Source organism: Sebastes fasciatus, chromosome 12 (genome assembly GCF_043250625.1).
Source record: "Sebastes fasciatus isolate fSebFas1 chromosome 12, fSebFas1.pri, whole genome shotgun sequence".
Lineage (NCBI taxonomy): Eukaryota > Metazoa > Chordata > Actinopteri > Perciformes > Sebastidae > Sebastes > Sebastes fasciatus.
Genome location: NC_133806.1, coordinates 30,426,819 through 30,442,229, shown reverse-complemented (window position 1 = coordinate 30,442,229; position 15,411 = coordinate 30,426,819). Strand labels below are relative to the sequence as shown.

At 42.3% G+C, this 15,411-nt stretch overlaps 1 protein-coding gene across 1 annotated transcript in view; it reads left to right on the top strand.

Annotated features, from left to right (window-relative positions):
• The window catches only part of me1 (malic enzyme 1, NADP(+)-dependent, cytosolic), a 97,229-nt gene that overhangs the window by 27,312 nt on the left and 54,506 nt on the right, over positions 1 to 15,411 (top strand). Inside the window, exons 2-3 of the mRNA XM_074654712.1 lie at positions 11,172 to 11,305; positions 14,868 to 15,017. Coding sequence (XP_074510813.1) covers positions 11,172 to 11,305; positions 14,868 to 15,017 — 284 coding nt within the window. The remainder of the gene's footprint in view (positions 1 to 11,171; positions 11,306 to 14,867; positions 15,018 to 15,411) is intronic.

The window sequence follows — 15,411 nt, the reverse complement described above, 5'->3', positions numbered from 1 at the left end:
ATGTGACTTCATGTCAGTGATATGACCTTCCTTAAAAATGTGTTTGTTCATGAATCATTCTGTGGTCTAGAGTCTTTGGATGTTTCTCAAACATTTGTGTCCTTAAATCACCCACACCAAGATTTTGATCTTTGCTTTTCCATGATCTTCTTAATCTTCTATGATCCATAAAGATGATGCTCAATATATGTAGAGCGCTTACTTTGATTTTTAGCATTGGATGAGTCTGGCCTCTCCGGACGAGCTTTCGCTGCGGGACCGCAGGTTTCCACCCGGCCATTATGGTTCCCTTATAGCATTGGGTTTATATCCGAAATAATGCCAAATAGACGCTTTTGCTTTTTGCTTTGACACCAAATCCTCCGCCATCGTCTTGTCGGTCAACCTCTCTCATCCTATGTGTGAAAATTGACTTTGTGCTGAGACTCCATACGGAGCAGACACTTTCAGTTTCAGTTTGTAACGTCCGTTGTCTATGTATGACTATGCATTCATAACACCGCGTTTTATTTTTTAAAGAAAAGCAAAACGACGGTTGGGGCGGTGGGCAAGTCACGTAATTGGCGTATGCATGAACACCATGTAACACGAGTAACATCGACTGCGATGATGAGGTATGGACTCAAATAATAAAAAAAAAAGACTTGATATCCTCCCAAAGCCGGAAGATTAAAAATGTGTGCCCTGAATCAACTCTTTCTTTTCCTGACAACAGATACTACAGATACTTTTAGCAGAAGCCAGTCACTTTGCATGAGCATGTGGGAAAGGTGTGTTTGGCTGTGTAGACCAGTAGGCAGACAAACCGTTGAAACCTCAGATCATTACATTTGGATGTAAAGACTTCCCGCAGTGTTCTATAGTGACGGTGCCCTGCTTCACCTGAAACAAAAGAGCTCCACTGCTAACTTCACAAGTAATTATTCAATTTTACTTTATTCTACTTTACATGGGCTTGACTTGGCACCCAAATGTTAATTTCCTGCATTTAATATGTTGATCAAAGACATGCGTTAACACCTTTTAAAACTCTTTATTACTTTCCAGTGTGACTGATGTGGTTCACCTGCTTTTACTGTAACGGGCTCGCCCATTTGCTTTGTCTTTGCTCTGTTTTAACCTCGTGAAACACTGGAACATTTTGTATCTAGATGCCTCGTAAATATAGTCGACTTGACCTGAATCATTAAGTTCTACATTCAGAAACTCATAAAAAAAAAAAAGAAGCCGCAGTGGCACTAATGCAACATGAATACAAGACAGATAAATGAGGGGAAGCGGGGTTAAGATGGCTATCACTATACATCACTTTCAGCAAGTGGTTTTTACTGATAAACGAGTCATACAAGAAGGCCGTCTCTTGTAGTGCTTCAGCTCTGTCTGCTATGAAAAGAAAGCCCTCCCTCTCTCACACACAGCGTTGAATAGAGAAGTGCTCTGTGGTCACACACACATCTCTGCCAGGCCGTATCTCAGTGCCAAACATTTGAGCCCTCTCCCTGTTGAAGGCCTGTGGGCTTTTGTCTCCGTGTCTGATCTGCGTCTGCGGTCGAGAGAGGCTCAATAGGAAAAGGCCTCCCTATCGTGTCGGGCTCAGGTCTCTCTCAATAGGGGCTGTTTCTCCTGGAGCAGAGGGCATTTCCATTGATGCTAAAGCTCAGAGAAAAGAAAAGGAGACGGAGTGAGGCATTTTTATTTGGAAGTGGGATTTGTGTGTTGGAAGGGGGTCCCCTCCACCGGTCTTATCTGGGAATCTCACAAGCTGAATCAATCGTGGCTTTGTGTGGAATTACATCACTTTTCCCCGAAAGTGGAAAAGGTTTTTTTAGGGTTTAAAGTTTTGGTTTGAGTTCTTCTTTGTCAGCACATTGACAAAACGGTCCTTCTAAACCAGTTATTTAGTCTCATAGAGTCACCGCTAAAGGAAGAGATGATTTCAATTTATTCTAAAAACACTGTTTAAGGAATGTTCTGTGCTTTGCCGCTACACGTCATATGATCTTTCATTTTCCTTAAGATACTACAAAAATTCTCAGAATTGCATGGTAAATAGTGTTGGACGATATGACGATATGTACCGTGAGACAAAGCTGTACTGCAACCAAAGTACTGCTCTCACTAGGGATGCACCGATCCGACTTTTTCAATCCCGATACTGATAGCGATACCTGGGCTTTGGGTATCGGCCGATACCGAGTACCGATCCAATACCAGTGTTTAATTAATAAGCTGTTTGCCTCATTGTATGGAAGTGACTGGGATCATTCTATTATGTGTTAGGCAACGTTGGGCCTGACTTAAACATTGCTTTCCGTACTTTGTAAACAAAATGTGGCCAATAAATACATAGATATACATTTACTGAATTGTTATTTATTATTAAACTAATAAATTGTACACAAGAACCTTGGTAAAAAAATCTTTAAAATTAACATGAATTACAATACAAGTGTAAACCTTTTTAATGCAGCAACAAATTGGTCAAAACTTAAACAGGAATAAAAATTCCAGTATATAATATAATGTATATAGTATATAAACCTGTTGTCACCGATATCTGATGCAGCTATTTGAGTCAGTATCGGCCCGATATCTGATCCGGTAACGGTATCGGTGCATCCCTAGCTCTTACAGTGTGTCACTGGTTGCATCAGGCCATTGTAAGTGATGTTGTAAATGAATTAGCAGGTCTAATTTATGGCAATATAGTGTGATGTAAAACGTACTCATCTGCTCACTGTACGCACCAACTGCACGTGTGGACAAGGCAAATTCTGCATTACCTATTGCAGTATGACAACCGCTGACTGTCACCTTTAGACTGCATGTCCTGTCAATATCATTTTGTCAGTGAAAGATCAGACATTTGCTGCACTCACGTTTGTAATTTGTCACTGCACAGTGGAGGAAGTTGCATCAGACTCCCTGAATGCTTTTCACACAGAAAGTGAAATATGAGAATACATTTAAAAGAAAATAAAAGTGTGTGAGAAACGTTTCAGAACAGCGTTAATGTTGGAGCATGTTCTAAACCAGGCAGTGACATTCAGGAATTGAAGTCTGTCCAGATCGAGGAATGCTCCTCCTGTAATGAAAGGAGTGGCTCAGCCGTTAGACTGAGCTCTGTGTGGTTGTGGCTGATGGAAATGAAAAGGTTGAGGTAGCAGAATGTTTAAATTTCTAAACCTTTACGCTGGAAAGTCGCAGCAAACCCATCCTTTGAACTCCCTGGGAAGCACAGAAATGCATTTTATCAGTTTCAAAGAACTTGTACTTTCATCTTTTCTTGTTTGGGCATCTGGTGAGCTAATTAGCTGTTTCCTCTCCGCCGAATGTTTCGGGGTGGGCATGGCAGCAGTCCGAGGTGAAAGGGGTGGCGCTGGCCAGTGGGGAGATTACAGGTTTGGGTTGTTACCACAGCTTCTGGAACATGGCGCTGCGGGCGTCACATGTGTTGGCACAGGGTGCGGGCACTTCAGATGTGGTCGTGGACATGTGGAAGCTCTCTAGGGTTTATCCTGCCCGGCCCAGTTTCGGGCTCCTGAGGGGAGAGAGAGCCGGCATTATAGCAGTCAAACATCACAAACCTGTATTCAGACAAACAAACATAGGGATGCTTTGTGTGTACACGTTTTTGTTAGCTTTGAGGTTTGGATGTGTGGGTGTGTATGTTTGTCACCGTGCTTCGGTTTGGAAGAATGTAAACCAAAAAATACAGTCAAGGAAAATGTTGACATTTCTTCTATTTATGATTGATAAAGCTCTGAATTGTTTAGGTTCACATTTCTAAATTACAAGCCAACCAGAAACTGATAACAGAATGAACAAGGAGTCAGAAGTATGCACACATATGAGTTAGGGGTTCACCTATGTTTCATGATTTTTTTTTTTTACTATTTTGAAATATATTTTTTAATTCCAGAACCGATGTATTTGCTTCATCTGAGTCTATGTGGAGGTAGAAGGAAGTTACCGCTTTTATTGTTGTAGTCTGGGTAACGTGATATCATATCTGTTCCGTATCCGTCAACCAAAACAAAACGCAGCCGGCCGCAACGAGAAAGTACAGTAAAGTATGGAAACACTTTGTGTTTCACACATTGCAGGAAAAGCAGAGCTAGACATCACGGTTAAATGCATTCAAACGGCCTCGATGGAGCTGACCATGGATGTATAAAGAGAACGGAGCTGACGGGAGAGCTAGAGACCACCTTGGAGAAGTTAGAGGAAGTATACATGTGGGACTACGTCCGATTTTCAAAATAAGGTGTTAACAAAGGGAACTGTATATACAAAATACATATATGGAAATAAGATTGATTAGATTATATTCACCAGAAGTATAAAACATTACATGTCGCATATAAATTAAAAATAAAATACCACTAATTTGTGAGGGAAATGTCTTTATTCTTTGATTTTTGGGTTGCTGGAAAAAAATAATTCCTGACAATGACTGATATATTTGACTTCAGGACATCTCTAACTACATACAGGCTGAAAATCAAACATTTTTCCAAAGTAAAAGTCCCTAGAAGTGTATGATTCAACTTTTTCCCATGGTCTAGTGTTTAAAAAGTTAACAAAAATCGCAATAAATCGTAATATCAAATCGCAATACTTAAAAATCGCAATACATATTGAATCGGCACCCAAGTATCGTGATGGTATCGAATCGGGAGATAGGTGTATCGTCCCAGCCCTAATATGAGTGGAAAGTTAGATATTTTTGGGGAGCAGAACTGCTGGATTAAATTCGGGGTCATTTTCTGCCAAACTAAAGTCGCACCAGAGTTTAAATGCACTGCTTCAAACATTCTTGGTGTGAAGCTGTTGTAACATTTCAACAGTCAGATGAAAGCTCACCCATCTTGGATCACCATTCTTGCGGTGTATTTACCCTGGCCTATGTTGAGACAATGTCCTTCCTTGATGCCTAAGAAGGCCCGGCTGACGGACACGTTGACTGAAAGAGTCCAACAGAGAGGACCTTGGGTTTGAAGAGTGGCAGCTCTATTTACATGCCGAGGACAAAGGCGTTTCAAAGCCAACATTCAAGTCAAAAGTCAAAGAGATGTCAAAACTGGCGTCAACGGTTCCCACGCTTTCCCCGGCCAAATTCTACGAACCGTGCCCCGCTAATCTTCCATGCCATGCAACCCCCCCCCCCCACCTGCTCTTTTCTCCCTCCGTCACCAGTGCCCGGCCCTGACCCAACCAGCCGTATCTTCAATCATAAAGTCACCCTACAGGCCAGGGTTTCCCCCTCTGGACGGCCAAGCTGCCCGCTTCCTTTGTGGAGGGATGTTAATTGGTCATTTTGGGCCCGGCTCCATAGATGGTATCTGTTTCACATGTGACACTGGCAGCCTTTGAGGCGTCGTAGAGCTGTGGGGGTAATTATTCTTAATGAGGCATAGAGCGCTTTCATGGGTCTTTTCATCCATGTTGTTGGCTGTGATATACAATGAGTCTATTTTATATGTTTTCTTCTTTAGAGCATCTGACAACAAGGATCGACTGAAACAGACTGTTTCTTACAACATCTGCATGGCACAGCACCTGCTGGATTCTTTGATATGAGATTTGTTGGTTTTCAAGTGTTTTTATTTAAAAATTTTAATACAAATAAACCAGAATCTTAACACACGCCTTCAAAACTGACCATCCTGGGGAAAAACGCCTCCTCAGCTCCCTTCGTCTTTATGAGGTATGACTTAATTAACTGAACATAAAAAACACAGGGACGTTACAGAATTGGAAGAGGAAAGCTGTTGTATGGGAGCCAAAGAGAGTAAAAGACAGACAGCGATTCTCAGGACATTACAGTGTGTGAAAGTGACGTCAATAAGGCAATGTCTCTTGAAGGAAGAGTGAAAATGAATTTTAGTCTAAAAGTAGAAACATGTCTGCTAATAGGCCTTGACTTTACACGGTACTAAAAGCACAGGTGTAAAGAATAAAATTATTGTTGGCTGAATTCCATTTAGCTGCTTTGATTTCAGGTTTCCTGGTATCGTGCACGCTGGCTCACTGTCACTCTCACTGGAACACTTGAATCCAACAGCAGCCATCGTTAGCGTTATTAGTAACACCTGTGCTTTTTCTACTGTGACGAGCCAACATGTCTGCTGTGAGAAAGGCCTGTTATAGAGCTCCGTGTCAGTCCTAAGTCTGTAAGTAGTTCATCTTTCGTGAGATTGGTGTAAAGAAACTAAGTAGATAAACACTGTATTTAAGTATTGCTTTGACATACTTGTACTTCCATCACATCCACCATATTTCAGAGTGAACTTTTGTACTCAGTTTAAACCATCCAGTCATATAATATATAATAATATTACACTCACAAGGAATACTTTTACTTTTATACTTTAAATACATTTTGCTGATAATTAGGGCTGTCGATCGATTAAAATATTTAATCGCAAATAATCGCATGATTGTCCATAGTGAATCGCGATCAATCACATATTAATCTGTTCAAAATTTACCTTTTAAAGGGAGATTTGTCAAGTATTTAATACTCTTATCAACATGGGAGTGGGCAAATATGCTGCTTTATACAAATGTATGTATATAACAACACAAAACAATGACAGATATTGTCCAGAAACCCTCACAGGTACTGCATTTAGCATAAAAATATGCTCAAATCATAACATGGCAAACTGCAGCCCAACAGGCAACAACAGCTGCCAGTGTCAGTGTGCTGACTTGACTATGACTTGCCCCAAACTGCATGTGATTATCATAAAGTGGGCATGTCTGTAAAGGGGAGACTCGTGGGTACCCATAGAACCCATTTACATTCACATATCTTGAGGTCAGAGGTCAAGGGACCCCTTTGAAAATGACCATGACAGTTTTTCCTCGCCAAAATTTAGTGTAAGTTTGGAGCGTTGTTTACCCTCCTTCACGACAAGCTAGTATGACATGGTTGGTACCGATGGATTACTTAGGTTTTTATCTTCACTCTAGCTTTAAAACTGAGCTAAAAAGTGCAAGTTGCAAGTTGACATTTCAGTGGCAAAGTGTGAGTTGTGTCAGGATCAGCAAATTCTCTCTCAGAAATAGTACAACAAGAAGCGTGTTTGTCAACTAATGAAAGAGCAGCGTGAGCCTGTGTGAGGAATGAATCTCGTTTTATAACCTCGTATTAAGCTCAGTTTGCATCTTGTATTTTAAGACTCCTTTCTCCCAATGTGTCCCATCATGGTCAGCTGAGGCAGAACAGCAGACCAAGCAGACCAGCGGTGCATCCTGGAACCAGCTGCTGTTCCAAACACACACGGCGTCTGATGTGAGCAGCTGGCTCTCTGAGAAAAATAAAAAAAAAAATCTTTTTTGATAATTGGGGAAGGTTATAATTCCGAGCTGCTTCTGCCTATTTCAGGTCCGTTAAGTACAGACTGCACCGAATCTCGGCGAACGGCAGACGGATCGGCACTTTTACTTTTATGCCTGAAATAACCGATGCCCTCTTTTTTAGTCATGCAGAAAATTGAATACTAAAATGTATGTAAATTGATGTTTATATTATCTGTGTTAACTTATGTAATGATGTACAGTAATTCCTGATAGCTTGTAGACGGTAAGTAAACATAAAACTCTTTAGATGATCTGCCAAAAAGGAAATGCCGAGTGTTTCCTTCCCCTTATTCCCTCCTTTTTTAGCCTCATTACCCTCAAGAATTACTGAGATTAAATCTAAAACCAACATTTAGAAAGCAGTCTGCTTTTTTGTTTAACAAAATGTAGGACTAATAAGATTTGGAAGCGTGTCGGTGGTCAGCGCTGACGTCAAGACCGCCAAATTTTATCCCAAAATGCCTCACTCTGTGTCGTATGCTTTTCTACTTCCCTCTAACAGCGCGTCTCGTGTGATCAAGCACATTTCTTTATGACCCCAGAACTGTTTTAACACAACCAGATACACAGAAAGTGCCGGTGGCTTGGAAACGCTGTAAAATTGTGGCGGGCCGGGCTAAGCATCCGTGGGATGGGATCCAAATGAGAGAGGCTTTTCAGCGCAGCTTTGCTTCTGTCTCACTAGTCAGCAACAGTAGCTGGCATGTTGAGGCTGAGGTTTCACCGGGTCGCTGGTCTTTCTGGACCGAGAGAAAATGGAAATGCCTACCGTATCATGCCTCACTTGCAGAGAATAGTAGATAATGCTGTTCCCATTTTAAATTTGGACTCGTGCTTGTTATGGGTGAATTAGGGGACAAACCTCCATCTTTTTATATCTGCATCTGAAGTACCTCAACCTCACACTGTCGCCACTTTCTGATGTCCTATCAACAAACGACACCTCTCCTGAGTGAGATCATTGTCTCCTTTGTGTAAGAACCTCACAGGTCAGAGGTCAGACTCTTCAGGGTTACCGCCCTGACACTAAACGTGTGCATGTTTTTCAATATTCCCGATCAGAGGTCAGGGGGGTGAGTAAGATGAAAGCCAAAGTAATGGTCAAAGTGAAGCGGGTTATTAGTGTCGACCTTGTTGTGTGTGTGTGTGTTTTTGAGGATGTGCACTGGTGAAAGTGGACATCGCACTAGAATGTGAGCCGGCGGCAGCCTCTCTGAACTCAGACCGGTTGAGAGAGGGAGCCCCTCCGAGAGCAAACACCCCGGCCAAACAGAGGACAAGTTTGACACGCCACCTCTCTCATCACTCAGGAATGTTTGAACAGAAACGATCGGTGAATATTTTCCTAAATATGCCATTGTTCAAAGTTCAAACACAGTTTCCAGAGAGGGGGTAAATACCAAGAGGGCAACAAGATCGACCATGATTAGGATTGCTTTACACGCAGGAAATGAAATATCTTTTTACCAAATTAAAATTATTTTTTGAATTTGTATTTTATTACTGTTGAAACAATCTACTTCTCGGTGCAAAGTACGCAGACATCTACCATGAATACACTTCTGGACGTCTGGACTGTCCATATTCAAGATACAAAACTTAAAGCAATAGTTCAATATTTCAGGATATATGCTTATTCACTTTCTTGACGATGGTTAGATGAGAAGATTGATACCACTGTCCATTAAATAGAAGATGGTTAGCTTACCATAAAGACTGGAAAAGGGGTGAAACAGCCATTCTGGCTCTGTCTGACAGTAAAAAAAAATCTGGCTAACAGCACCTCTAATGATACTATCATTGGATACCACCAATTTGTTCCTGTGGCCAACTGGAATACTGCAACTATAATCCCTTGCGGGGGGTCTGGAAAACTTTTGCCAGGATACCTTGAACTGCAAATAAGGTCTTCTTCTACATCTTCATCTTTAACTGCTTATCCAGGGTCGGGTCGTGAGGGCAAAAGCTCCAGCAGGGGACCCCAAACTTCCCTTTCCCGGGCCACACTAACCAGCTCTGACTGGGGGATCCCGAGGCGTTCCCAGGCCAGTGTTGAGATATAATCTCTCCACCTAGTCCTGGGTCTCCTCCCAGCTGGTCGTGCCCAAGGGGCATCCTTACTAGATGCCCGAACCACCTCAGCTGGCTCCTTTCAATGCAAAGGATGACTGAGCTTCTCACCCTATCTCCAAGGGAGACGCCAGCCATCCTCCTGAGAAAAACCCATTTCGTCCACTTGTACCTGCGATCTAGTTCTTTCGTTCATAACCCAGCCTTCATGACCATAGGTGAGAGTAGGAACGAAGGTTGACCGACTCAGCTCTCTTCTCTTCAAATAAAGTCAAATATTAATTTTTAATCGATGAGGGCTTTGTATTTGTAAAACTTTCCCAGAGCCTAGAAAAAGTGATTTTCTAAATTATGGAAGGGCCAAAACTTTCTTGGGCTAATGTGGGAAGTGAGCAATTTTCATTGAAATGAATAGGCGCCATCTTGGAATCCCGGAGTCTCTGCTGATTGCCTGGCAACCTCCAAGGCCTATTGAAAGAGGCCGGGACACGGGTCTTGGGGGTGTGATACACGCGTGGTGTAACTGGAGCTGCGTTTTTTGCATTGCGATTTGACTCAATTTCAGCGAGTGCAGGACCAGATTTTACTGCACATGTGTTATACCCCAAAAGATATGATGACACGTGGCATCGCCTCTTTCCACCCTCCTTGACACCTCCATTGTGATGACATGGCTCCAGGAAGTCACAGCCCCCCCGGCCCAAGAAATGGTCTCAGACTACAACTTGTTTTGCAGATTAAACAAATGAGATATAACGAGTTAATTTTTTTAAGTGTAAGAGGTGCTGGTAGGTGGATTTTGTTACCTTTTGGACAAAGTCACGGTAGCTGTTGTACTGTATGTCTTTATGCTAACTTTATCTAAATGTCTCCTGGCAGTAGCTTTATATTGAGTGGAGTAGTGTCGATCGTCTCATCTAACTTTCGGCAAGAAAACAAATGCTCATATTTCCCAAAATGTTGAAATATTCTTTTAATTGCCATGTCAATATAGTTGAAAGTAATTTGTCTCTTTGAGCTAAAATAACACAAGAAACCTCAGGACACAACATGACCACACTGAGGACATAACAAGTAGTGAACGCATTAGATGACAACTAGAAGAGTTTGTCATCCATCACTATGGAAGTAGATACCAAAACTTCTGTCATTGATCTTTTCTTAGAATCTCTTCTTAGAAGATCAGTTACAACGTCTGATCCCAAGTCAGCACAACCTGCCAAATGTGATTACGTAAACGACCCCACATTCATGTGTTTTATATCAACCGGTCAGTCATGATGAGTCAGATACCTAAAGGTTAGTGACTCAGGCTGACTCATACACAAAATCAGCTGGGAAAACACAGTCGACACTCAGTGCATAAGACTTTCCTCTCCTGAACTATGATTGTGGAAGGCATTTAACACCCAATGGATGTCGCTCTATATGTCAGGATGGTAGAGGATAATGGATGTCGCTGTATTTGTCAGGATGGTGGAGGATGGTGGAGGATAATGGATGTCGCTGTATTTGTCAGGATGGTGGAGGATGGTGGAGGATAATGGATGTCGCTGTATATGTCAGGATGTTGGAGGATAATGGATGTCGCTGTATTTGTCAGGATGGTGGAGGATGGTGGAGGATAATGGATGTCGCTGTATATGTCAGGATGGTGGAGGATAATGGATGTCGCTGTATATGTCAGGATGGTGGAGGATAATGGATGTGGTTTGTGTGTGTGTTCGCAGGGCTTGGCTTTCTCCCTGGAGGAGCGTCTCCAGCTGGGGATCCACGGCCTGCTGCCCCCCTGCTTCATCAGCCAGGACGTCCAGGTGCTCCGGGTGCTCAAGAACTACGACATGAAGAGGGACGACCTGGACAGGTGAGGCTTACAGACGCATACACACAGACAGAAACTACCATGACGTGGTATCTTTTTATCAGCTTCAAAGCAGTAGAGAGTTGAATTTCGACAGATTCCCCCAGAGGATTCCCCCTGCCTCTGTGCAACATCTGGAAGCCTTCAAAACACGAGAGGCAGATTAGCAATCAGCCCTCAGAGATCTACATCTCCTAACGCCGTATATCTTACTGACCAGATCCCCCTCCCTCCCATTTCTCCGTCTCCTCCCTGTTCTCCTTCACGAGTGTTTTTCTAACCTCCACAGCGACCGAATGAAAACTTCAGTTTTGCATGCTTCATTAGACGCTTAGGAGTCATAGCTGTTAGCATTATGTAATGAATCCGCCTCGTGTTAACGTTTCAGTCTGGGCTCTTTGATCAACAGGATCAGGCCTCAACCTGAAGCCTGTTTTACTGTTTTGAATTAGAGTGTTGAATGTTATCTGACTGTGAAATTGCGTCTTATTCGTGTCTCCGGCTCTCAGTCAGCCGTCCCATCAGCTGTCACTCCTCATGTAAAGGATGAGTGAGCCGCTTGTGAGACAGGATTTAGGGTCAACAGGAACTAGACAACTCTTTAAATGCCGCCTCGTTTTCCACCATAGCAACAGCATCAACATCCAGTCATTAGGAGCATGTCACTGCCGTTCCCATGGCCCCATCAATGTCACTGACAATCTGTCTCTGGGCCTCGAGTGCCTTCCAGCTTTGGGCTTTGCTCCCGTGGATTAAATACCGCTATTGCTCAAGACTGCTGTGTTTACTCACAGTCTGCTCCCCCACTCTGAATCCTTCTTTGGTATTTACTGCTAGACGCTGTCATGTACTTTTTTACGGCCATAACCCGCGCCGCTATTTTTATCAGATATCTAGACTCTTGACATTTTTTTTTCTCCCAGTGGAATTAGTCTCGTCTTTGAATTATTGCGACAGATTATGGCAAAGAGAACAGCGCTGCAAGCACATGAGTTTATGATCGGAGATGATGGAGTGAGTTAAGTACCTACAGTGACTGTGTCGTCAACAGAGGAAATGGATGTTCAAAGGCTTTGCCAACTGAAATAGTGCCGTATATGAAATGCTACAGCTAAGGGGAGTAAAAGCAGCAAGAAGCTTAAAATGAGCCAGTTGATCGCTCGTGCTGAAATAGATGAAGACAGAGATAGATTATGTCCTGGCTGCTTCAGTAGGTTGACTTTAAAGGAAACACTGCCATCAGTACGTCAGCATTGATCCTGCTTTATAAAGCAGCGTGTACTGTAAATACTCCTGTTTCCTGGGTGCGGGTTGTTCTCACGCCTTTTAAGGTTAAGAATGGAGGAAGAAATCTTCCTTAATGACCTGCCAGCATGAAATCAAACAATAGCACACTGCAGTGATGTATTAGGATTTGATGTGGGGATTTGAGTCAGAGCAGCTGATTGACTGTGAGGAGTGAAGTCATCAAAATGTTGAATTTCAAGCTAGTTGTAAACACAATTTAAACTTTTGTCTTTGTGATGTCTTTACTTTTCACTCTTAAAGGGCACCTCAGCTACAGTATTTTACAAGATCACTGTACTCGTCACAACAGGCTTTCACTCTAGCTATGAAAGCACTTTTATAATATTGTTATTATTATTATTCAATGTCTAAAGTCTATGGCTTTGGAGGGAGCTTTCTGAAGTCTGAGAGAATAATCTTGGTGTATACTAGGAACTAAAAGATATCTCACCTAGAGCTGCAAATAACAAATACTTTAATTGTCAATTAATTAATAATTAATTAAATTTTCTCAAATATTTGATTAATCTTTTGGTCCATATAAGGTCAGAAAATAATGAAAAATGTCCAAGTCTGTCATAAATTGTAATAAATGTCAAACATACAGTATATGTCCAATGTCTACGTCCCTTTGTCGTCACTTACGTCCCGTCGTCTTCACCTACGTCCCGGCGTCTTCTCCTACGTCCCGGCGTCTTCTCCTACGTCCCGGCGTCTTTTACGTCCCGTCGTCTTCACTTACGTCCCGTTGTCTTCACCTATGTCCCGTCGTCTTCACTTGCGTCTTGTCGTCTTCTCCTACGTCCCGTCGTGTTTTTTTACGTCCGACATCATCACCTACGTCCGACGTCATCACCTACGTCCTGTCGTCATCACCTACGTCCTGTCGTCTTCACCTACGTCCTGTCGTCTTCACCTATGTCTTTCTCAAACCTCAAAATATTGAGTTTACTATAATGTAAGACAAGGAAAAATAACAAATTCTCACATTTGAGAAGTTTTTTGGCAATTTTCCTTAAAAAACGACTTAAACAATTAATTATCAAAACAGTTCTTGATTAATTGATTGACTGATTTTCTGTCAGTCGACTAATCAAAATATTGACTAATTTTTTCATCCCTAATCTCAGCCTCTGCTGCATCTATTTTTACCATTACTTTCTAATCTGTTTCTCATAACTCCCCCAAGTTTCTGGAAGGTACAACACTGCCCACATGATGATTCAAATGAGGGAGTGAAATACTCTTCCCAGACAACATTGCAAATGATTAATCATTAGTATGAGCTAATATACAGTCATAATTTGACATTCACGCTGTAATGATGTTCTTATCCCTATAAAGAGACATGTTGTACTGACTGCCGGTACTCATCATGATACAGGCTGACATCATAATTTTGTTTTGCTTTCCGCCACATTTCATGGTCTTCCTCAGCAGATGGAGTTTGCTCAGTTTCATGGAGATAGCACGGTTGTCATCACATGGCCTATCTCCATGACAACTCAGTAAACTCTGTCAGTAACTAAATGAACTTTCATACAAGAAAACAAACATATTTTATAACGTTAACCGTTAAGAACAGGAACATACATTCTTGAGTCTTTGACAAATAATCGATCTACGGCTAAATTAATCTGAGCTCCATACTGTAAGGCGTACAGAGAACCTTCATGTGATGAATTGCATGTGGCAGAAGCTAATTCCCTTCACCAATATGAAAACAGTACTGCTCAAGAGCAACTGTCACCACCGTGCATTGTGCAGCTGCTGCGGCCTAACCTACAGCAGGGAGGCCGTGCATGCTTTTTATCCCCCTCAACAAGAGGCACCTTGTGCTCTTGGCTTTATGGAAACTTCTCTGATTAGGAATAGAGCCCTCTCTGGCGTGCTCTGCTTAATTTGGGTTAAATGCAAACCCTGCCGTTCCCGGTCAATCTATAGAACAAAGAGCTTGTGTAGGCTATCTGGAGGGCTGATTTTTATTCTGTGTATTTTTCCAATCATTTGGCTTTCTTCTCTTTCCTTCTTTCTCGCTTTTTTTTTTAACCTCACTGCATGTTGTATCCATATGGACATACTCTCTATGTCTCTATACTGAAAATCTGAGTTTTTCCTTGCAGTTCCTCTAATCTTGCCTGGTACATGTCACACAAACACACAGGTTTCACCATCTGACTTTAATAAACGCCTCCACAGTTCAGCAGGTACGAGTCCTCAAGATGTTACAGATTAACATGCTGTGTTTTCCTCCCTGCTCCTCCCTGTCACTCCCCAGATATGTGTTCCTGATGGGGCTCCAGGACCGCAACGAGAAACTCTTCTATCGCGTGCTGACGTCAGACATCGAAAGGTTCATGCCCATCATCTACACTCCCACCGTGGGCCTGGCCTGCCAGCTATACGGCCTGATATTTAGAAGACCGAGGTAAGACACACTCACAACATTGAGTTATTATAAAAGTACATTTTCAAGCTGCTGGGAACAGGCGGTAGGCCAAAAAGAAGCTGGTGATACTGTTTTCCCTCACTGTTCCCACCCAGTAGATCTTTCACCGCTCTGTTATTAAGTGTTTTACGATATTGTTTGTTTTATTGTTTTTGTTGCGGCACTTTTTATCAGCCAGCTTTGCCTTCTACTGCTGGTTGTGTGGTACCAATATTACACTGATTCAGACTGCCTTTTTCTCACGTTCAGCACGCTGGAAAGAACTGCCTGGTCACAGGTTTGCAGTAATATTTGTCAGCTGATGAAATATAGACTATTGTGAGTTGAGGGCGGAAGTAACCGAGCCGCCATACTAAATGGTAAATGGACTTGC